The sequence below is a fragment of the Salvelinus sp. IW2-2015 genome, linkage group LG19 (assembly GCF_002910315.2).
Source record: "Salvelinus sp. IW2-2015 linkage group LG19, ASM291031v2, whole genome shotgun sequence".
Lineage (NCBI taxonomy): Eukaryota > Metazoa > Chordata > Actinopteri > Salmoniformes > Salmonidae > Salvelinus > Salvelinus sp. IW2-2015.
In genome coordinates this window covers 18,876,480-18,901,326 of record NC_036859.1, presented here as the reverse complement: position 1 = coordinate 18,901,326, position 24,847 = coordinate 18,876,480, and the positions used below count along the sequence as shown (strand labels likewise).

The 24,847-nt window shown below is 40.7% G+C and overlaps 2 protein-coding genes across 3 annotated transcripts in view; both read right to left on the bottom strand.

Moving 5' to 3' along the window:
• The window catches only part of LOC111979649 (collagen alpha-1(XV) chain), a 60,405-nt gene extending 57,622 nt beyond the window's left edge, over nucleotides 1-2,783 (bottom strand). The window contains exons 1-2 of the mRNA XM_024010263.3: nucleotides 2,656-2,783; nucleotides 2,488-2,561 (exon numbers count right to left, since the gene is read on the bottom strand). Of these exons, the coding sequence (XP_023866031.1) occupies nucleotides 2,488-2,561; nucleotides 2,656-2,666 (85 nt within the window). The 5' untranslated portion in view covers nucleotides 2,667-2,783. The remainder of the gene's footprint in view (nucleotides 1-2,487; nucleotides 2,562-2,655) is intronic.
• Nucleotides 2,784-12,786: 10,003 nt separating this feature from the next.
• Nucleotides 12,787-24,847, bottom strand: part of LOC111979507 (solute carrier family 12 member 7) — a 107,288-nt gene continuing 95,227 nt past the window's right edge. For both annotated transcript variants that reach the window (XM_024010096.3, XM_024010097.2), the window contains 2 exons: nucleotides 21,279-21,412; nucleotides 12,787-18,716 (listed from right to left, as the gene is read on the bottom strand). In XM_024010096.3, coding sequence (XP_023865864.1) covers nucleotides 18,625-18,716; nucleotides 21,279-21,412 — 226 coding nt within the window. In that variant the 3' untranslated portion in view covers nucleotides 12,787-18,624. The remainder of the gene's footprint in view (nucleotides 18,717-21,278; nucleotides 21,413-24,847) is intronic.

Sequence of the window (24,847 nt, the reverse complement as noted above, 5' to 3'; positions counted from 1 at the left end):
TTTTCCACATCCTCTGCTCATGTTACTACTTAAAAAATATATGTATGTAAAGGGTGCTGCGATTTTAAATGCACTTTAAATAACGTTTAATTTGATTTAGTCATCATCGGACCACACTCTGGCACTTTCATGGTGAGATGCTGCTAGACTCTAAGAGATGATCTGTGCAGCAAAAACACATCAAACAGAGCAAGAGTTCACAGATGAGACAGACGACACAACACATCAGGCATGTTTCTCTCCTAGATGTCTCACTGGGCGGTGTTATGACTACAGGAGGTAGTCATAGTTCTCCACAACCAGTTTGTGCCCACAGTAATCTCTACAAATCTGTATAAGATCCGTCCCATCACAGCTGTAAAATGGCCACGGCTTCCCTTTCACTGGGTGTGTTTCCACAACTTTCACAGGACAGAACAGCGGCATACAGAGAGAGTGCCGAGTGCTCCCCATGGAGCCTCCAGGAATACTGTACATTCCCCTTCGTTTTTACCTCAAAGTGAACAGCTTGTGAACAACTTATCAGGACAATTTCATCAAGAAAACTATAATTTTCCTCATCGTACTCAGATAAGGTTATCATAACACTCTTATAGATGTCACGTACACAAGACAGTCTTCACATCCAAAAGTGGGTAACCGTTAGATGAGGGAGTTACTAGCCTTTTCAAATGAAGTAACCAAGGAAACCTCACGCCTACAAAACAACATCAGCATATATTTGACGCCACCAACTGTCAAATATAAAAACGGTTGAGAAGTTATGACAATCCTATGCTTGTATGAGCACATGGAAAAATATTGTATATCCATGTCAATGTCTCAAAAAGTACTAATACATGAGGATATTTTGTAATAAACTTTCCATTGAGTGGTTTTTCCCTTCAAAACCAAAAACGAAACATTACATTATAGCTCAGTGACACTTTTTACAGTTGGTCTTATAACCTTCACCATTCTGCTCCATATGACAATATACTGTAAGTGGAACATACTGGGACCTTTTCCAAAAAGAGAAGGGAATTTCTTAGCCCATAAAACTGAATAAGGTTTATAATGTGAATTGTTCATTTTCAAATGTATTTATAAAGCCCTTCTTACATCATGATATCTCAAAGTGCTGTACAGAAACCCAGCCTAAAACCCCAAACAGCAAGCAATGCAGGTGTAGAAGCATGGTGGCTAGGAAAAACTCCCTAGAAAGGCCGGTGGCTAGGAAAAACTCCCTAGAAAGGCCAGAACCTAGAAAGAAACCTAGAGAGGAACCAGGCTATGAGGGGTGGCCAGTCCTCTTCTGGCTGTGCCGGGTGGAGATTATAACAGAACATGGCCAAGATGCTCAAATGTTCATAAATGAGCAGCAGGGTCAAATAATAATAATCACAGTGGTTCGATGTATTAACACGCTTCAAAAGAAATCTCCCACTGGGGACAGATCAACAGGACTGTATTAACCAAACATGAATTCATTTGTGAGGAACTGAACCAGACTAAAATCAAATGTGAAAGGCAGTAATATTCGGCCCCACAAAAAAAATAAATTGGGTTAGAGTTAGTAAAAGTAGTCTAAGTAAAAGTCCTCATTAACCAGTCATAAAGAATAATAAAACCTCAGATAGCGGTGGATTTCGTGATAAGAATATACAATCCCTGTTGTCTTTCATATCTTCACTAACAGACGTTTTGGCTAGGGTGATCATCATATTTMAAATTATGACATTCCTACACACATTTCCATATTTTAACTCAAAACTACACACTGAGAAACAGATAAAATACACGCTTTATGCATTTTTTTGTTGTAATTTGATTTGAAGCGTAGTTAACACGATATTCTCCAGAGCCACTCCATTAGACAGCAGATTGAAGAGGAACTTTGTATTTCTGAATAGCCCTTCAGAATGTGTGTTAATCAGAGWCAGTGTAATGACAATGTAACAACCCTAGATAATAGTACAGTTCTATCTCTATGGTAGTAACAAGAGGGAAATGTACATAAGAAGTGACCACACCAGTTCACACTCAGGTGCTGCGGTTAACCAGACCACTGCTTCCTAGTCCACTGTGTGTACACACTGCCAATAGCGGATGGGGCGGAAACCAGGTCCCGTCAAGCAAACATCTTATCGCAGGGTACGTGGGGGCTATTCAAACAAATTAAAGAAATTAGAAATGCTAAATTGGTGGGTAAATATACATACAATACTTGTAAACAAACACTTTTTAGAGTGTATGTGACTCACATATTGTTTTGAATACAGATGCAAATAATGCATGTCCACATTCTTGTCGAATAAGGACAGCTCATCATATTAGCATATAACTAATTTATTCCAAGAGAGTCAAGACATTTTAAATCCRAATGCAGCAGGTCAATAGCCTTGGCAATGTTTAGGCAAGTATTGAGTGCATCACATCAGCACTACCAAGACATACATCAAATAGGGCTACATTAATTATGAATACTTACATTTCAAAATGTCTTACCTTCAATGACCTGAACTGCAGGTTCAAAGTGGTACAGCAGGACGAGAAGAATAACCGAAGACCACCTGGGGAGGCTGGAGGTAAGAAAATGATGTTGCATGAGTTAGCCTGAATATTTTTTTGGCCTTTAAAATCAAGCACAGAACATTAAAAAATAAACACCCTTACCGAATAATCATTTTGGGATAGAGATGTCAAATCCAAGCATCCAAAATTGTCCTCAACGTGCTAAGAGTTGGAATCTGCTCTCTGTCTTCTTCAGACCTTTGCCTCTCCTGCCACTGAGTGCACTCTCTCTCCCTCCCTCTCTCCACTCTGTCTCTCTCTCTCCCTGACAGGCTGGAGTACCAATAGAACAAAGAAGGCCTCAGTTCTTCAGTGAGTCACTGGCCCACGGACACGGAAATCTGACTCCTTAAAATCCCTCACTAAACCGTTGCCTTAAAATTCTTAACTTTGCCATTTGTATGGCGATTATCTGAATTTTTCCATTTACATTATTTAATTGCATTATTACCAGTATATGAAGTTGATGGTATGTAATATATTTTGCAATCCATCTATCAAGCTGGCTGGGGAACCTCAATAAGATTAAGCAGCTCCAAAATGTTTTAGTGAAAAAGTGACATTTTGAGAGGGGCCGAAATTTGTTCCGACTCAATGAGWGTTGGGGAAAAGTTAAATCAACTTAAAATCACGTGTTACTGAAATTGTTCTGATTCATGAGACAAGTTACTATGGAAATAATTAAATCACAAATATGTGTAAATTATGTCAAATATTGGAAAACTTAATCGTAAACGTCTGTTCATAGCCTATACCCAACAACAGGTAGACTTACTATACATTTTTGGGAACCACAACAAACACTACCCTCTGCATTTCTGTGGGTTTTCCTCTCATAAGGCTTTAAAACTTGTGTCATGATACCTGCATGAGGTTTTGAGCAGCACCGGTCTCCTCAACCTCTGTCTTCTACAACCTCATGTGTTGGGAAAGAGAGCTAGGAAATCTGAGAAGTGAGACTTGATTTMTTTTACATAATGGCAAGCCAGGTCCCATGCTGTATGGCGCTTGTTTATAGGTTGTTGATTGATTGCTTTGGTAACTACGGTAACAGCTTACGTAATGAAAAGGGAATTTTCTCAGAGAACAGCCTTTTTATTCACAGTGCTTGAAACTCATGTAAAATGTGACTTGTATGGAATGCCATATGTGGGATGTGACTGGGTTAGCTAGCGGTAAGAAGGAGGGCTATGTCAGGACAGTGTGTGTAATGCTGATCTCACAAGCCATGGGTCAGCAATTATCATTATACCAATACCATAATCAATGATATTAATTGAGCATAAGGAAAATAGACAGGTTGAATGTATGGTAAATGTGCATAGTGGATGAATGTCATGACATTCTGCCTACATACAGACTTGAAATCATTGGACACTAACAAATGGATTACTTCATTAATGCCACTTTAATAATGATGTTTACATATCTTGCACTACTCATCCCAGATATATATACACTGTATTTTATACCATCTACTGCATCTTGCCTATGTCAGTCGGGCATGGCCCATCCATATATTTATATGTATATATTCTTMTTCCATCCCTTTACTTAGATTTGTGTGCATTAGGTAGCTGTTGTGGAATTGCTAGATTACTTGTTAGATATTGCTGCACTGTCGGAACTAGAAGCACAAGCATTTTGCGAAACTCGTAATAACATCTGCTAACCATGTGTATGTGCCCAATAAAATTTGATTTGACACACACACACACACTTACTTTAGCCCCCAGTACTTTATTCAATGTCTGGTAGCATCACAGTTTATGAAAAACTAGTTTGTATTTAATATATACAGTTATATACTGCATCAGTGGAAAATGCACATCTGTACTTCCCTTAGTAGGAGGAAAGCGTATATAAAATGAGTGACAAAATAACACTTTCCTTAGCCCTCCCCCACCTCATACCTCTGAAGCAGCCTCTTATAGACATGGTGTGTATAATTCAGTAAAAGGGGACCCACTCTGTTATACTTCTGTCTGGCTGATAATCTCTGGAGCAGCCAGGGTGACACTGAGCTGAAACGTCCAAAGTCTACTCTCTTTAAGTCACAGACCATCAAACAGAAGAGAGATGAAGCACGGATTTGGGGAGGGAGCGTGACCTGATTTAAATGTTAAAAAATAACAACAGTGAAACTAAGTCATAACAAAGTACACACAAAAGTGGAGAAGTTTGATAACTGGGTAACGGTTCTGAGGGTGACAACCCACCGGGTACACTATGTACAGTGCATTCGTAAAGTATTAAGACCCTTTTACTTTTCCACATTATGTTAYGTTACAGCCTWATTCTAATAGGGATTAAATAGTTGTTTTTCCCCCCTCAATCAACACACAATAACCCATAATGACAAAGCAAAAACAGGTATGTAGAGAAATTTTTGCAAATGTATAAAAAAGAAACAACTGAAATATCACATTTACATAAGTATTCAGACCTTTTACTCAGTACTTTGTTGAAGCACCTTTGGCAGCAATTACAGCCTCGAGTCTTCTTGGGTATGAAGCTACAAGCTTGGCTCATCTGTATTTGGGGAGTTTATCCCATTCTTCTCTGCAGATCCTCTAAAGCTCTGTCAGGTTGGATGGGGAGCGTTGCTGCACAGCTATTTTCAGGTCTCTCCAGAGATGTTTGATCTGGTTCAAGTCCGGGCTCTGGCTGGGCCACTCAAGTACATTCAGAGACTTGTCCCGAAGACACTCCTTCGTTGTCTTGGCTGTGTGCTTAGGGTCGTTGTCCTGTCGGAAGGTGAACCTTCGCCCCAGTCTGAGGTTCTGAGAGCTCTGGAGCAGGTTTTCATCAAGGATCTCTCTGTACTTTGCTCCGTTCATCTTTCCCTCAATCCTGACAAGTCTCCCAGTCCCTGCTGCTGAAACACATCCCCACAGCATGTTGCTGCCACCACCATGCTTCACCATAGGGATGGTGCCAGGTTTCCTCCAGACGTGACACTTGGCATTCAGGCCAAAGAATTCAATCTTGGTTACCGTAATTTCCGGACTATAAGCCGTTACTTTTTTCCCACGCTTTGAACCTCGCGGCTTATACAATGACGCAGCTAATTTATGGATTTTTCCCGCTTTCACAAGATTCATGCCGCCCAAAAACTGAGCACCGTCACATAATGTGACGTAAATCGAGCGCGCTCAAACTTCCCATCATTCTGATTACGGTAGTCATTTTGTCACCCTCATCATGGCAAAGACACGGAGAAATGCATATCGGGAGAAAAGCTTCCACCGATGTTGATTTTCAAACGCATGACGATGCCAAAAGAAAAATTCCCGAGAGGAAGGATGGATGACGGAAGGCCTAATGCATGAATGGCATACGGAGTGTTACGGCAAGCGACCGGGAGGATTCTTTCACAAGAACAAGGCATTGCTCGTGTTGGACAGCATGAGGGCCCACATAACAGATTCTGTGAAAGAAGCCATCAAGAGAACAAACTCAATTCCAGCTGTGATTCCTGGAGGCACAACAAAGTATTTGCAGCCACTCGACATCAGTGTAAATCGTGCATTTAAGGTGGCGCTCCGTGTTCAGTGGGAGGCTTGGATGACAAGTGGGGAGAAATCCTTCACTAAAACGGGCCACATGCGAAGAGCAACTTATGGTCAAGTCTGCCAGTGGGTCCTGACAGCGTGGAGCATTGTCAAAAAATCCACTATCATCAACGGGTTTCGAAAGGCTGGACTGCTGCGTGTTGAAGAGGGCAGCATGAGCTCAGCGGGGAATTTGCCTCCGGATGAAAGTGACGAGAGCGACAATGAAAACGATCCAACATCGGATGAAGCAATTCTGAGGCTATTCAACTCCGACACCGAAGGAGATGACTTCAGTGGTTTCAGTGCACAGGAGGAGGAAGTTTGTGACCAATGACTTTCTTGGTAGGCTACTGTTTACTGCTATTTCTTTTTTAAAATTTTGTTACAAGCCGTGTTTCGTTTAAAAGCCTGTTTATTTTTGTTACAAGCCGTGTTTCGTTTAAAGGCTGTGTAAAGTTAATTTGTTTCAATGTACCGGTAGGCACCTGCGGCCTATAGACATGTGCGGTTTATTTATGTACAAAATACATCTTTTTTTTATTTTTTATTCAATAGTCCAGAAATTACGGTACATCAGACCAGAGAATCTTGTTTCTCATGGTCTGAGAGTCATTTAGGTGCCTTTTTGGAAAACTCCAAGCGGGCTGTCATGTGCTTTWTACTGAGGAGTGGCTGCGGTCTGGCAACTCTACCATAAAGGACTGGTTGGTGGAGTGCTGCAGAGATGGTTGTTCTTTTGGAAGGTTCTGCCATCTCCGCAGAGGAACTCTGGAGCTCTGTCAGTTCACCTCCCTGTACCTCCCTTCTCCCCCGATTGCTCAGTTTGGCCGGGTCCGAATACTAATGTAAATAAGGTGTTTGTTATTTTGAATAAATTTGGAAATATTTCTAAAAACCTGTTTTCGCTTTGTAATTAAAGGCATTGTGTGTAGTTTGATGAGGACATTTATCCATTTTAAAAATAAGKCTGTAACATAAAATGTGGGAAAAGTGATGGCGATAACTAGGTCGCATTTGGTTGAGACGTTGATCAATGAGATTACAACCGCTCTTCACCCACTCAAAATGATCCCATGTGTGATCATTGAAGTAATTTTTCACAATATAATGAAATTAAAGAAATTAAAGAAAATGTTTAGCAGGAACTAGTTTGAATCAAGCCTGTCTTGAGCATTTGTCCATAATGTCTCATCATGTCAGTAAATATATTTATGCACCTGGGGAAAAACCTTTCGGTACGGAGAATCTAAGTCTGACATACAGTAGGTCTGGACTGAAATCATTGCAGTCCTCATCCATGGCCTAAAGGAGGGTTCTACGCTCATTGGGATGGCAATCAAACATCGTCCACCTGTATTGTAATCATGTATTGTATTTTACAGCATTGTACGTACAGTTGTAGTCGGAAGTTTACATACACCATAGCCAAATATATTTAAACTCTGTTTTTCACAATTCATGACATTTAATCCAAGTAAACATTCCCAGTCGTAGGTCAGTTCGGTTCACCACTTTATTTTAAGACTGTGAAATGTCAGAATAATAGTAGAGAGAATTATTTATTTCAGCTTTAATTTATTTCATCACATTCCCAGTCGGTCAGAAGTTTCCCTTCACTCAATTAGTATTTGGTAGCATTACYTTTAAATTGTTTAACTTGGGTCAAACCTTTCAGGTAACCTTCCACAAGCKTCCCACAATAAGTTGGGTGAGTTTTGGCCCATTCCCCCTGACAGAGCTGGTGTAACTGAGTCAGGTTTGTTGGCCTCCTTGCTCGCACACGCTTTTTCAGTTCTGCCCACAGATTTTCCATAGGTTTGAAGTCWGGGCTTTGTGATGGCCACTCCAATACCTTGACTTTGTTGTCCTTAAGTCATTTTGCCACAACTTTGGAAGTATGCTTGGGAGGATTGTCCATTTGGAAGACCCATTTGCGACCAAGCTTCAACTTCCGAACTGATGCCTTGAGATGTTGCTTCAATATCCACAATTTCCCTCCCTCATGATGCCATCTATTTTGTGAAGTGCACCAGTCCCTCCTGCAGCAAAGCACCCCCACAACATGATGCTGCCACCCCGTGCTTCACGGTTGGGCTGGTGTTCTTCAGCTTGCAAGCATCCCCCTTTTACCTCCAATCATAACAATGGTCATTATGGCCAAACAGTTCTATTTCTGTTTCATCAGACCAGAGGATATTTCTCCAAAAAGGTACAATCTTTGTCCCCATGTGCAGTTGCAAACCGTAGTTTGGCTTTTTTATGGCGGTTTTGGAGCAGTGGCTTCTTTCTTGCTGAGCGGCCTTTCAGGTTATGTCGATATAGGACTTGTTTTACTGTGGATATAGATACTTTTGTACCGGTTTCCTCCAGCATCTTCATGGTCCTTTGATGTTGTTCTGGGATTGATTTGCACTTTTCTCACTAAAGTACGTTCATCTCTAGGAGACAGAACGTGTCTCCTTCCTGACCGGTATGACGGCTGCGTGGTCCCATGGTGTTTATACTTCTGTACTATTGTTTGTACAGATGAACGTGGTACCTTCAGGTGTTTGGAAATTGCTCCCAAAGATGAACCAGACTTGTGGAGGTTTACAATTTCTTTTCTGAGGTCTTGGCTGATTTCTTTTGATTTTCCCATGAGGTCAAGCAAAGAGGCAGTGAGTTTGAATGTCGGCCTTGAAATACATCCACAGGTACAACTCCAATTGACTCAAATGATGTCAATTAGCCTATCAGAAGCTTCTAAAGCCATGACAGCCTTTTCTGGAATTTTGCAAGCTGTTTAAAGGCAGTCAACTTAGTGTATGTAAATCTTCTCACCCACTGGAATTGTGATACAATGAATTATAAATTAAATAATCTGTCTGTAAACAATTGTTGGAAAAGTTACTTGTGTCATGCACAAAGTAGATGTCCTAACCGACTTAACAAGAAATTTGTGGAGTGGTTGAAAAATTTGTTTTAATGACTCCAACCTAAGTGTATGTAAACTTCCGACTTCAACTGTACTGTTGAAACTCGGAGGTTGTTTTAAAGGTACAAATTCAACATACCTTTTTTGTTCTGTTTGTCTGTTGAAATTTTGTTACCATGATGACATAATCCTGTAGTTGAAATTTAACTTTTTTTCAAATCTAATTTGCGTTGACAAATTACATTGAAGCAACATTGATGTAACCGATCTGTGCCCAGTGGAAAACCTCTTTAATGTGACTGTATGATCTCAAACCCATTCTGTATCCTAAATGCTAAATCAGTCTGTTCAGTTTAGTTCTCACAGCATAATTTCTCTAAGGACGCTAAAAGCAGCCAGTGAGCAAAAAGAGGATTATTTTCCCCAGTCAGACTAAAAACAAAATAGCACAAAACATAGTGCAAGGCTATTTAGGTCCCATAGTAATGTGGCATAATGTTAGCAGAGTGCTAAAATGTTATTATAACACCCCCATCATGCCATTTATAAGTGGGTCAAGTGTAAAATAATTGCATAAAATCTTGTGATAATAATAATCAACCCATAAAGGTAATCAAAACACCATGGAGAACTTAGTCTTTCTGGAAGTTCCTGCCAAATCCTAATTTGTCTGGTTTGTTCACGCTTCACAGTACACCCATATTCGAGAATGGTCTGTGAGGGAGGAGAGTCTTAGCGAAGGCTTCTCTGACAAGTAATTGGTGGCTGTACTGTCCTAATTGGGAAAACACAAAAAACATCAAACATGGCTTACTTGATTTAAATGCTCATGTGCCTTTGGACAGAAATGCATGTCGTTAGATGCAATACACTTATTCTAGAACATTTGTTAGCATTTTGTCTGTGACCATTTTGTCTGGAAGGACTTACATAATAATAGTTGGTTTAACACAGTAGCTGTTTGTGCTGGGCTGTTGGGACAGTTTCAGAGGTTGTTAGGCATTGATTCCCAGCCACATGATAACAAGCCTTGCCAGTGGAAAGCACCCAAGCAGAAAAAGGACATCATCATGGGAAATGTAATAGGATGTGCTTCAACAGCTACATGTTCAAATCACATTTTATTGGTCACATACACTGTACACATGGTAAGCAGATGTTATTGCGAGTGTAGCTAAATGCTTGTGCTTCTAGTTCCAACAGTGCAGTAATATCTAACAAGTAATCTAACAATTCAACCACAACTACCTAATATACACAAAGGGATGGAATAAAAATTATATACACTACCGTTCAAAAGTTTGGGGTCACCTAGAAGTTTCCTTGTTTTTGAAAGAAAAGCACATTTTTTGTCCATTTAAAATAACATCAAATTGATCAGAAATACAGTGTAGACATTGTTAMTGTTGTAAATTAATATTGTAGCTGGAAACGGCTGATTCTTTTATGGGATATCTACATAGGCGTAAGGAGGCCCATTATCAGCAACCATCACTCCTGTGTTCCAATGGCACGTTGTGTTAGCTAATCCAAGTTTATCATTTTAAAGGCTAATTGATCATTAGAAAACCCCTTTGCAATTATGTTAGCACAGCTGACAATGGTTGTTCTGATTAAAGAAGCAATAGAACTGGCCTTCTTCAGACTAGTTGAGTATCTGGAGCATCAGCATTTGTGGGTTCGATTACACRCTCAAAATGGCCAGCAACAAAGAACTTTCTTTTGAAACTCTTCAGTCTATTCTTGTTCTGAGAAATGAAGGCCATTCCATGCGAGAAATTGCCAAGAAACTGAAGATCCTGTACAACGCTGTGTACTACTCCCTTCACAGAAGATCAATTAGCTAATTCAAATGTATCATTTTAAAAGGCTAACACAACGTGCCATTGGAAGACACGAGTGATGGTTGCTGATAAATGGGCCTCTGTACGCCTATGTAGATATTCAATTAAAAATCAGCCGTTTCTAGCTACAATATTAGCAATGTCTACACTGTATTTCTGATCAATTTTATGTTATTTTAATGGACACTTTTTTCTTTCTAAATGACCCCAAACCTTTGAACGGTAGTGTACATATAAATATATGGATGAGCGATGACCGAGCGGCATAGGTAAGATGCAATAGATATAAACATATGAGATGAGTAATGCAAGATATGTAAACATTATTAAAGTGGCATTATTAGTGACTAGTGATCCATTTATTAACGTGGCCAATGATTTCAAGTCTGTATGTAGGCAGCAGACTCTCTGTTAGTGATGGCTGTTTAACAGTCTGATGGCCTTGAGATAGATGTTTTTCAGTCTCTCTGTCCCAGCTTTGATGCTCCTGTACTGACCTTGCCTTCTGGGTGGCAGCGGGGTGAACAGGCAGTGGCTCGGGTGGTTGTTGTCCTTGATGATCTTTTTGGCCTTCCTGTGACATTGGGTGCTGTAGATGTCCTGGAGGACAGGTAGTTTGAACACGGTGATTATTTGTGCAGACCGCACCACCTTTCGGAGAGCCTTGCAGTTGTGGGCGGTGCAGTTGCCGTACCAGGCGGTGATACAGGCCGACAGGATGCTCTCGATTGTGCATCTGGAAAAGTTTGTGAGGATTTTAGGTGACAAGCCTAATTTCTTCAGCCTCCTGAGGTTGAAGAGGCACTGTTGCGCCGCCTTCACCACACTGTCTGTGTGGGTGGACCATTTCAGTTTGTCCGTCATCTGTACGCTGAGGAACTTAAAACATTCCACCTTCTCCATTGCTGTCCCGTCAATGTGGATGGGGGAGTGCTCCTTCTGCTGTTTCCTGAAGTCCACAATCATCTCTTTTGTTTTGCTGACAACGAGTGAGAGTTTTTTTCCCCTGACACCACACTCCAAGGGCCCTCGTCATTGTTGGTAATCAAGCCTACCACTGTAGTGTCGTCTGCAAACTTGATGATTGAGTAGGAGGTGTGCATGGCCACGCAGTCGTGGGTGAACAGGGAGTACAGGAGGGGGCTGAGCACACACCCTTGTCAGGCCCCAGTGTTGAGGATCAGTGGAGATGTTGTTACCTACCTTCACCACCTGGGGGCAGCATGTCAGGAAGTCCAGGGCCCAATTGCACAGGGCTGGGTTGAGAGCAAGGGGCACAAGCTTAATGATGAGCTTCGAGGGTACTATGGTGTTGAATGCTGAGCTGTAGTCAATGAACAGCATTCTTACATAGGTATTCCTCTTGTCCAGATGGGACAGGGCAGTGTGCAGTGTGATGGCAACTGCATCGTCTGTGGACCTATTGGGGCGGTATGCAAATTGAAGTGAGTGTTGGAAAGTCTTGTCAAATTAATGTCATGACGTTATGATGGTATGATACAGGGGATGTTGGATAAAAGTAAAAACTTTGAGTGCAATACTGTTTTCCAGTCCCAATTCAATGACATCCTATTMAATTTCTCCTGATAACTGACTGATCCAGTATAGTGCACACTGTTACATGAATCCTAAGCCCTTGCATTTATCAGGATTCACTGTAGGCTATGCAGTATCCAGGTATAAGCTATTCACATTGGGAGGTCTTCACATTATCCTGATTGACATCAAGATCTGCCAGTCAAATATTTTGCGATTTTTCTATTGTAAGCAATGCCCCATGCTGAACAAACCAGGAATAAAAATATGAACTTGGTACAACTACAGTATATAACCCCAGACATTACATACATTATACACATGTTATACACATAAAGGCTGTTACAAATTCAATGAAACCTCTAGTCTGGAGTCACACATATGAAATGGTAAAGACATTTTATTTACTTTCAGGATTTTCATAAATTTAAAATAAAAAATTCCCATCAGTCAAATCTTTTTGAACAGTCCATTTTCTCAACACATTTAAACAAAAAGCTTCGGGGGGGGGGTGAGTCTACTTTAACTTTAAGAACATGAAAGGAAACGGTAAATACTATGCTAACGATTGTTGATGTACTCCAGCTATACTATCAAATTAAATATGCTACTGATATACTGATAACTTTACATTGAAATTCATGAACTCGGTCATTCTGATATTCATTCATTCATATCATCTTTGGCACGTTATAGATAGACCATCTGAATCTATAGGGCTCATATTAGTACACATGCGAGCAGAATCGGCAGACATGTTTGCATCTCCCACTATATTTCCATGAGGTGGATTACAGTATATAATAGGCCAGCAACATGCAATACCGTCACAAACAAATGTATGTTATCATCATTTATAGTGCCAAACAATCTTTGCATTCATCTACCATCTATCTTAAAATGATGGATTTAGACACCATGTCATATTCTTATAGTTCTTCCATATTCAGCTAACTCATATTGTAAAAGACATACAGTATGTCTTGCTAAATTGCATATGGTGCAGATCGCAGACACATTCAGGCTCCCTCAAACACACTGTAACCTCACAACATTGGATTCAAACAAGCATAACGCATCTAGATACGGCATAACCACTAGGGGAGAGTACGACCATGTAGTTGCAACAATGTCGACCCCATAGTCCTGTGTTTACCGGCAATACTCATCAGGGACAAAATAATAGTTTACAGTATACCCCGGGAAATACAGTACATGAATTCACATCCAAAATCTATCAACAGAGTGTAGATAGAGTACAACATTAAATAAATCAATACCAGAAACTTTAAGGATCTCAATACACACAATGGCTGCATTTCTATTGAAATGTACAAGTACAGTTGGACTCCAACACAATACACAGCATCACAGACAATTAAATAAGGTATTCAACTGTTTCCTATTACACTGTGATATGTTAAGAGCAGAAGTAGACATCACCTGATTTACTGACTTGAAAAAATAAACAATAATGACATACTGAGCAGTTGGCCTATAGTGCACTAGCCAACTTAAAAATCATTCTGTGCTGATAAATGTGACATGGACACTATGTTACTGGGATATACTGTACACCCTGTACGTATCATTCATTCTCTGTAGAACACCTAAATGATAGACTGTCCCAAATGGCAGGGCCGGCCTAGCCTTTTGGGGGCCCTAAGCGATATTTGGATGCCCCCCCCACCTCCCAGGCAAAACATTTTAGTGGACCTATTCTTGAAGGCGGAGAGAAATGTAAGTTTTAAAGTTAATTTCATACAATTCTACACATCTTGCCATGGGGCGTAGAGAAAATACAACTTTTACCGTGTACATTACCGTGTAGTTTACCCATAAAATGGTCTGACGGTGAAGTGGACATACTCAATAGTCATATCCCCAAAATAAAGAAATTCTCACTACAATACATTTTAATAGAAAGTTAGCAAAATAGATAAGATCTTGCTACCATGGAAAGGAAAATACCTGTCTTTGTGCAAAAATCACCCTGATTAACTCTTTAGTCATATCCCAGTTTGGCCTTTCCTACACTTGCGACTTGTTTTTTAAATTATATGAGCAAAAAATATTAAATTTGATTTGGAATGGGAAGCCTGATAAAAAATTAAACGGGCCTATTTATATAATGCATATGAATTTGGAGGGAAGAAATGATTAAATATTAAAGCATTAGACCTCACTAAAGGCTTCAGTCATACAAGTTATACTTAAAACTGGTTCTCAAGCAGATTCGTAAGAATGTCTCACCCCATGTTCAATAGTCTTTTCCCCTTTATTCAGATTACAACCTCTAACTTTCGGTTATTTGAAAATAGAATCATCTCCAAAGAGAAAAAAAATCRATATTTTTTTAAAACGAGCCATAGAAAGTTGGTTGCAATTTCAGTTTAATCCACCAGAAAAGACAGAACAAATATGACAACAAATATTATGGATAAACTCAAATATACTGATTGATAAAAAAACAAAAAATGATATCATAAATAGGACTGGTGGAGTCACACATGCAGCTAACAAAAATATATGGAAATGTCTGCTGTACAACCAACTAATTGCAGCATTACCGCAAAAATGGAAGAGGCATGTGGAAAGGGGAGAAAGTAAGGAACTTCATTAAAGATCAAAATTGGTTAAAGAAAATTGTAATAAATAAAAAAGTATACCAGTTTCATTTAAGATCCCAAAAATTGACAGCTGTGCCATACAGACTGCAAAGTAGTCGGGAAGATATTTTTGATGTACCAATTTCATGGCACATGGTTTATGAACTGATACACAAAACAATTCCGGATTCAACATTTTTTCAATTAAAATGATTATACAAAAATCTTGCAACCAATAGAACGTTATATATATGGGGGGGATACAACCGTCCCAGGTCTGCACATTTTGCTGCAAAGAGAATCATTAGATCATTTGTTTTGGTGCTGTCAATATGTATCTTGTTTTTGGTCGCAGGTTCAGGGATGGCTCTTGAATTGCAATATTTACCTGGAGCTAACTACAAATAGCACTGCTAGCTAATTTGAAAAGTCATAGCCAATCGATCAATAATACTCTTAGCAAAAATGTCTATCTTTAATTTACAATTTGTAGAAACTATAATAATAGAACATTTCMGAACTTTTGTGAAACATCACAGCTGAAAAATATATGGCAAATAGAAACTGGATGGTGTTCAGAGATATATGGAAAGGGTTGAGTGGAGCTGAAGGGTGGGTCTAAAAATAACAAGATAACTCATGTAAAATATACTGTGTCCGCAAAATGTACATAGGTTCATAACTTTTGTGAAACAGCACAGTTAAAAATATATGGCAAATAGAAATCAAACTGGATGGTCTTCAGAGATAGATGTGAGGGATTGAGGTTAGCTGAATAATAAAAAAAAACAATTACATACATACATACAGTTGAAGTCAGAAGTTTACATACACTTAGGTTGGAGTCATTAAAACTCGTTTTTCAACCATCCCAGAAATTTCTTGTTAACAAACAATAGTTTTGGCAAGTCGGTTAGGACATCTACTTGGTGCATGACACAAGTCATTTTTCTAACAATTGTTTACAGACAGATAATAACACTTATAATTCACTGTATCACAATTCCAGTGGGTCAGAAGTTTACATACACTAAGTTCACTGTGCCTTTAAACAGCTTGGAAAATTCCAGAAAATGATGTCATGGCTTTAGAAGCTTCTGATATGCTAATTGACATCATTTGAGTTCCTTGGAGGTGTACCTGTGGATGTATTTCAAGGCCTACCTTCAAACTCAGTGCCCCCTTGCATGACATCATGGGAAAATCAAAAGAAATCAGCCAAGACCTCAGAAAAGAAATTGTAGACCTCCATAAGTCTGGTTCATCCTTGGGAACAGTTTCCAAACGCCTGAAGGTACCACGCTCATCTGTACAAACAATAATACGCAAGTATAAACACCATGGGACCACGCAGCCATCATACCGCTCAGGAAGGAGACGCGTTCTGTCTCCTAGAGATGAACGTACTTTGGTGCGAAAAGTGCAAATCAATCCCAGAACAACAGCAAAGGACCTTGTGAAGATGCTGGAGGAAACCGGTACAAAAGTATCTATATCCACAGTAAAACGAGTCCTATATCGACATAATCTGAAAGGCCGCTCAGCAAGGAAGAAGCCACTGCTCCAAAACCACCATAAAAGAACCAGACTACGGTTTGCAAGTGCACATGGGGACAAAGATGGTACTTCTTGGAGAAATGTCCTCTGGGCTGATGAAACAGAAATAGAACAGTTTGGCCATAATGACCATTGTTATGTTTGGAGGAAAAAGGGGGAGGCTTGCAAGTCAAAGAACACCATCCCAACTGTGAAGCACACAGGTGGCAGCATCATGTTGTGGGGGTGCTTTGCTGCAGGAGGGACTGGTGCACTTCACAAAATAGATGGCTTCATGAAGGAGGGAAATTATGTGGATATATTGAAGCAACATCTCAAGACATCAGTCAGGAAGTTGAAGCTTGGTCGCAAATGGGTCTTCCAAATGGACAATGACCCCAAGCATACTTCCAAAGTTGTGGCAAAATGGCTCAAGGACAACAAAGGTATTGGATTGGCCATCACAAAGCCCTGACCTCAATCCTATAGAAAATTTGTGGGCAGAACTGAAAAAGCGTGTGCGAGCAAGGAGGCCTACAAACCTGACTCAGTTACACCAGCTCTGTCAGGAGGAATGGGCCAAAACTCACCCAACCTATTGTGGGAAGCTTGTGGAAGGTTACCTGAAGGCAATGCACATTTGTGGCCTGCTGGAGGTCATTTTTCAGGGCTCTGGCAGTGCTCCTCCTTGCACAAAGGCGGAGGTAGCGGTCCTGCTGCTGGGTTGTTGCTCTCCTACGGCATCCTCCACGTCTCCTGATGTACTGGCCTGTCTCCTGGTAGCGCCTCCATGCTCTGGACACTACGCTGACAGACACAGCAAACCTTCTTGCCACAGCTCGCATTGATGTGCCATCCTGGATGAGCTGCACTACCTGAGCCACTTGTGTGGGTTGTAGACTCCGTCTCATGCTACCACTAGTGAAAGCACCGCCAGCATTCAAAAGTGACCAACACATCAGCCAGGAAGCATAGGAACTGAGAAGTGGTCTGTGGTCACCACCTGCAGAACCACTCTTTTATTGGGGGTGTCTTGCTAATTGCCTATAATTTCCACCTTTTGTCTATTCCATTTGCACAACATCATGTGAAACAGTTTTGATTTCACAGAAGTGTGATTGACTTGGAGTTACATTGTGTTGTTTAAGTGTTCCCTTTATTTTTTTGAGCAGTGTATAAAGAAAAACCCTGGAATGAGTAGGCGTGTCCAAACTTTTGACTGGTACTGTATAATATATATAAAAATATATGGGAGTTTGGAAGCCACAATCTATCTGCGATATTAAAGCTGATCTACCCCCTAAAAGAAAATATATATTGACAAAAATAAGTAAAAACAATTTTGGCTGACATTGTTTACCGAGTGACGGTCTATGACTGAAATAATGAAGCACAACCAAATTTTTTAATTTCACCTTGTGTATAACAGAAAGTTGAGACCCGACTAAGTTCCCTTTTTGTTCACAAGAGGCTGTGGGGCCCTACGCGACCGCTTATGCCTAAGGCCAGTTCTGCCAAATGGCACCCTATTCCCGATATAGTGCATTACATTTGACCAGGGCCCATAAGAGCTCTCGTCAAAAGTAGAGCACTACAGGGCAAGTGGCTCACTCAAGAGCACAACCACAGTAGGCTGCCTAACCTGGAATTTAAACACCTGTCTACTATCTGGACTTACAAGCTACATCCTATGTCAGCTAGGCTAGACCATACTACATTAGAGTCCTGAGCCATGTCATCCGAGGACATCTCTATCATCCTAATATCATTACTTATGCACTTTGTTCTACTGAAAGAATTCCTATTCCTAACGACTGACATGGAAAACCTGAACGGAAGACAATAAGAAATGGAAAGATTATCCAGAGTGCCCACTGTTGTCCTCCAGTCAGCAGCAGTGTGTGCTTAGTCTGCTCCGCGTGTGGAGGCAGCCCCCTACTGTCCTCCCATACTACAGTATAGGGGCGACCCACTCCTCTCCTGGCACTGTGGTGGAGGCTGAGGCCCAGCCATTTGTCCGGATGACCTCGCCGGATCCTCTGAGGCTGCACCATACCCGCCCGTGTCTGTTGGCGCTAGGAATAGATTGTTATCACCTCCCTGCCTCCGCCACGTACCAGCAGCACACGGTCCAGTCCATCCATAAGAACCTCCAGAAACTCCATGTCTACAGGCCATGGGGTCAAGGAGAAACAACCGCATAGACACTGACGTGGAAGAGTACTAATGGTACAGAGATTTGAAATGTCAAAAGTAAAAGTAATGGGGGCAATAACCTAAAAGTATGGAGTTTTATTTAGATGCAGACGCCTCAAGCAGTTCCTCATCAACAGTTCATGCCTATGTACAATGCCTTCCGTGAAAATGTATTTCGGATTCTCTATATTTGCATATTCTTTACACTGAATGTTTTCAGATCTTCAACCAAAACCAAATATTAAATAAAGGGAACCTGCGTGAACAAATAACATTTGTATACTTATTTAATTTATTTAATTTGAAAAGTTACGCAACACTAGTGCTGAGAGATTACTAGAAATGTAGGTTATTTTTTAACTAATTGACCAATGTCTATATACACTATACAAAAGTATGTGGACACCCCTTTGCTGACAGGTRTATAAAATCGAGCACAGCCATGCAATCTCCATAGACAAACATTGGCCGTAGAATGACCTTACTGAAGAGCTCAGTGACTTTCGAAGTGTCACTGTTATAAGATGCCACCTGTCCAACAAGTCAGTATGTCAAATTTCTGCAATGCTAGAGCTGCCATGGTCAACTGTAAGTGCTGTTTTTATGAAGTGGAAATGTGTAGGAGCAACAACAGCTCAGCCGTGAAGTGGTAGGCCACACAAGCACACAGATCGGGACCGCCGAGTGCTGTATGCGCATTAAAAAAAAAAATCACCTGTCCTCGGTTGCAACACTCACTACCAAGTTCCAAACTGCCTCTGGAAGCAATGTCAGCACAAGAACTGTTCGCCAGGAGCTTCATGAAATGGAAATCTTAACACTACAGCACACAATGACATTCTAGATGATTCTGTGCTTCCAACTTTGTTTCAGCATGACAATGGCCCTGTGCACAAATCTAGGTCTATACAGAAATGGTTTGTCGAGATCGGTGCGGAAGAACTTGGCTGGCCTGCACAGAGCCCTGACCTCAACCCCATCAAACACCTTTGAGATGAATTGGAACGCTGACAGTGAGCCAGGCCTAATCGCCCAACATCAGTGCCCGACCTCACTAATGCTCTTGTGGCTGAATGGAAGCAAGTACACACAGCAATGTTCCAACATCTAGTGGAAAGCCTTCCCAGAAAAGTGGAGGCTGTTATAGCAGCAAAAGGGGGACCAACTCCATATTGATGACCATGATTTTGGAATGAGAAGTTTGACGAGCATACATTTGGTCATGAAGTGTAGTTTAGCACAGAAAACGTGGTAATTAACTGCAATGATCATAATCCATTGCGTTTCTACTTGTCCGGTGTGTGTGTGTTTCTTTTACACATGCTATGTTAGGTTAGTGTGGGAGAGAGAATAGAAAAGAATGCGAGCTCGAGAGGGATAGCGAGCAGTTGCTTCGCGAGGTATCTCTACCTGAAAATAAATGATCTGTGATTGATAGTTGGTATTCAGCAGTCATAAAAGTATGCCTTATTTATGTCTGGCGAAAACCCTGCATTCCACAATAAGCTCCTCATACCAAAGTTCAAGCATGGTGGTGGTAGTGTGATGGTTTGGGGATGTTTTGCTGCCTCAGGACCTGGACAACTTGCCATCATTGAAGGAACCAAGAATTCTGTTTTGTATCAGAGAATTCTACAGGAGAATGTCAGGCCATCCGTCTGTGATCTGAAGCCCAGCTGGGTCATGCAACAAGACAATGATCCAAAACACACAAATTCTACATCAGAATGACTTAAAAGCAACAAATATAACATTGTGGAATGGCCTAGTCAAAGTCCAGACCAAAATCCAATTGAGATGTTGTAGCAGGACCTGAAACGAGCAGTTCATGCTTGAAAAGCAGCAGGTAGCCTAGTGGTTAGAGCGTTGGACTAGTAACCGAAAGGTTGCAAGATCGAATCCCCGAGCTGACAAGGTAAAAATCTGTCTTTCTGCCCCTGAACAAGGCAGTTAACCCACTGTTCCTAAGGCCGTCATTGAAAATAAGAATTTGTTCTTAACTGACTTGCCTAGTTAATAATTTTTATTTTTTTAAAGATGCCACAAATGTCGCTGAGTTAAAGCAGTTCTGCATGGAACAGTGGACCAAAATTCCTCCACAGAAATTTGAGAGACTGATCAACATCTACAGGAAGCGTTTGGTTGCAGTCATTGCAGCTAAAGGTGGCACAACTAGTTAATGAGTGTAAGGGGATAAATACTTTTTCACACAGGGGAACTGAGTGTGGGGAACTGAGTGTTGCTCAATTTTGTTTAATAAATAAATAGGTATCCAATGTTTGTGTTTTTTGTTCACTCAGGTTCCCTGTATCTAATATTATGTTTTGGTTGAAGATCTGTTAACATTCAGTGTGAAAAATGTGCAAAAACAGAGAAAATCGTAAAAAGGGAGAAAATATGTTTTCACAGCACTGTACATCATTATAGCTTCAGTCCCTGTCAGTCTATTTATTACTGTAAGATGATACTGACTCAGACAGTGGACACTCCGTTATCCAGTTCAGAGTATACTAGTGGTTTAAAAAAAGGATACAATTCTCGTCACCACCCTTGTTTTTGGGCGGTCCAGGCATGTTCAGCAGCACCAGCTGAGCTCCCTGGGATTTGTTGACCACAACCTCATTCAACTTGACCGCGGTGTGCATCCTCCTCACGTTAGACTGGTTCCTACAAAATAACAGGTTAAACTCAAGAACAACAACTCTTATATGTCTTCTACTTGGATTGAGTCCCAAAAGGCACTCTTTTCCCTATATAGCGCACTACATTTGATCGGAGCCTGACAGGCCCTGGTCAAATGTAGTGCATTATATAAGGAATAGGGTGCCATTTGGGATGCATGGTATGCCTTATATCCTACTACAGGCTTCTATTATAAACATGACAGCACACCTGTCATAAGCATTCATGATACGTGACTTGACGGTATCATCGCAAAATTGTAATCACAAAATGTACAGTAAGCCAATTAGCTACCCTAAGTAATGTATAACAAATGTCTCCATAGACATGCTACAGTATAGCCATACTATAGATTATACTGATATAACATGGATCAGGAGTAATGTCATGTTGATACTGCATGTAACAGTAGGCTTAACTAAATATAGTTAAGGAATAGTGCAGGCAGAAGTAATTGTTGATTTGACAAGAATAATATCACGCCTCACTTACCTAAGCATCAAGGCATATTTGTTAGATACAGTTGAAGTCGGAAGTTTACATAAACCATAGCCAAATACATTAACTCAGTTTTTCACAATTCCTGACATTTAATCCTAGTACAAATTCCCTGTCTTAGGTCAGTTAGGATCAACACTTTATTTTAAGAAAATGAAATGTCAGAATAATAGTAGAGAGAATGATTTATTTCAGCTTTTATTTATTTCATCACATTCCCAGTGGGTCAGAAGTTTATGTAACAGTTTAACTTTAGTCCGTCCCCTCGCCCCGACCCGGGCGCGAACCATGGACCCTCTGCACACATCAACAATAGTCACCCACGAAGCATCGTTACCCATCGCTCCACAAAGGCCGCGGCCCTTGCAGAGCAAGGGGAACCACTACTTCGAGGTCTCAGAGCAAGTGAAGTCAACCATTGAAAGGCTATTAGCGCGCACCACCGCTAACTAGATAGCCATTTCACATCCGTTACACTTACAAACACTAAATTAGTATTTAAATTGTTTAACTTGGGTCAAACGTTTTGGGTAGCCTTCCAAAGCTTCCCACAATAAGTTGGGTGAATTTTGGTCCATTCCTCCTGACAGAGCTGGTGTAACTGAGTCAGGTTTGTAGGCCTCCTTGCTCGCACACGCTTTCTCAGTTCTGCCCACACATTTTCTATAGGATTGAGGTCAGGGCTTTGTGATGGCCACACAATACCTTGACTTTGTTGTCCTTGAGCCATTTTGCCACAACTTTGGAAGTATGCTTGGGGTCATTGTCCATTTGGAAGACCCATTTGCGACCAAGCTTCAACTTCCTGACTGATGTCTTGAGATGTTGCTTCAATATATCCACATACATTTTCCTACCTCATGCTGCCATCTATTTTGTGAAGTGCACCAGTCCCTCCTGCAGCAAAGCACCCCTACAACATGATGCTGCCACATGGGTGCTTCACGGTTGGGATGGTGTTCTTCGGCTTGCAAGCATCCCCCTTTTTCCTCCAAACATAACAATGGTCATTATGTCCAAACAGTTCTATTTCTGTTTCATCAGACTAGAGGACAAAGTACGATCATTGTCCCCATGTGCAGTTGCAAACCGTAGTCTGGATTTTTTATGGCGGTTTTGGAGCAGTGGCTTCTTCCTTGCTGAGCGGCCTTTCAGGTTATGTCGATATAGGACTTGTTTTACTGTGGATATAGATACTTTTGTACCGGTTTCCTCTAGCATCTTCACTAGGTCCTTTGCGGTTGTTCTGGAATTGATTTGCACTTTTCGCACCAAAGTATATTCATCTCTAGGAGACAGAACGCGTCTTCTTCCTGAGCGGTATGACGGCTGCGTGGTCCCATGGTGTTTATACTTGCGTATTATTGTTTGTACAGATGAACGTGGTACCTTCAGGYGTTTGGAAACTGCTCCCAAGGATGAACCACACTTATGGAGGTCTACAATTTATTTTCTGAGGTCTTGGCTGATTTCTTTTGATTTTCCCATGATGTCATGCAAGGAGGCACTGAGTTTGAAGGTAGGCCTTGAAATACATCCACATGTACACCTCCAATTGACTCAAAGGATGTCAATTAGCCCATCAGAAGCTTCTAAAGCCATGACACAATTTTCTGGAATTTTCCAAGCTGTTTAAAAGGCACAGTGAACTTAGTGTATGTAAACTTCTGACCCACTGGAATTGTGATACAGTGAATTATAAGTAATATTATCTGTCTGTAAACAATTGTTGGAAAAATGACTTGTGTCATGCACCAAGTAGATGTCCTAACCGACTTGCCAAAACTATAGTTTGTTAACAAGAAATTTGTGGAGTGGTTGAAAAATGAGTTTTAATGACTCCAACCTAACTGTATGTAAACTTCCGACTTCAACTGTATTTTTAGTACCAGTCAAAAGCTGACACACCTACTCATTCAATGGGTTTTACTTTTTGTACTATTTTCTACATTGTATAATAATAGTGAAGACATCAAAACTATGAAATAACACATACGGAATCATGTACCCCAAAAAAGTGGTAAACAATTTTTAAAAAAGTAGCCAACCCTTTGTCTTGATGACAGCTTTTCACACTCTTGGCATTCTCTCAACCAGCTTCATGAGGTAGTCACCTGGAATGCATTTCAATTATCAGATGTGCCTTGTAAAAAGTCCCTTTGTGGAATTTCTTTCCTTCTTAATGTGTTTGAGCCAATCAGTTGTGTTGTGACAAGGTAGGGGTGGGTATACAGAGGATAGCCCTATTTTTGTGAAAGACCAAGTCCATATTATGGCAAGAACAGCTCAAATAAGCAAAGAGAAATTACAGTCCATCATTACATTAAGACATGGAGGTCAGTCAATCTGGAAAATGTCAATAACTTTTAAAGTTTCTTCAAGCGCAGTCGCAAAAACCATCAAGCACTATTATGAAACTGGCTCTCATAAGGACCGCCACAGGAAAGGAAGACCCAGAGTTACCTCTGCTGCTGGGAATAAGTTCATTGGAGTTACATGCACCTCAGATTGCAGCCCAAATAAATGCTTCAGAGTTCAAGTAACAGACACATCTCAACATCAACTGTTTAGAGGAGACTGCATAAATCAGGCTTCATGGTCAAATTGCTGCAAAGAAACCACTACTAAAGGACACCAATAAAAAGAAGAGACTTGCTTGGGCAGAGAAACACAAGCAATGGACATTAGACTGGTGGAAATCTGTCCTTTGGTCTGATGAGTCAAGATTTGAGATTTTTGGTTCCAACTGCCGTGTCTTTGTGAGACGCTGAGTAGGTGAATGGATAATCTCTGCATGTATGGTTCCCACCGTGAAGCATGGAAGAGGAGGTGTGATGGTGCGTTGCTGGTCCGTCAGTTATTTATTTAGAATTCAAGGCACACTTAACCAGCATGGCTACCACAGCATTCTGCAGCAATACG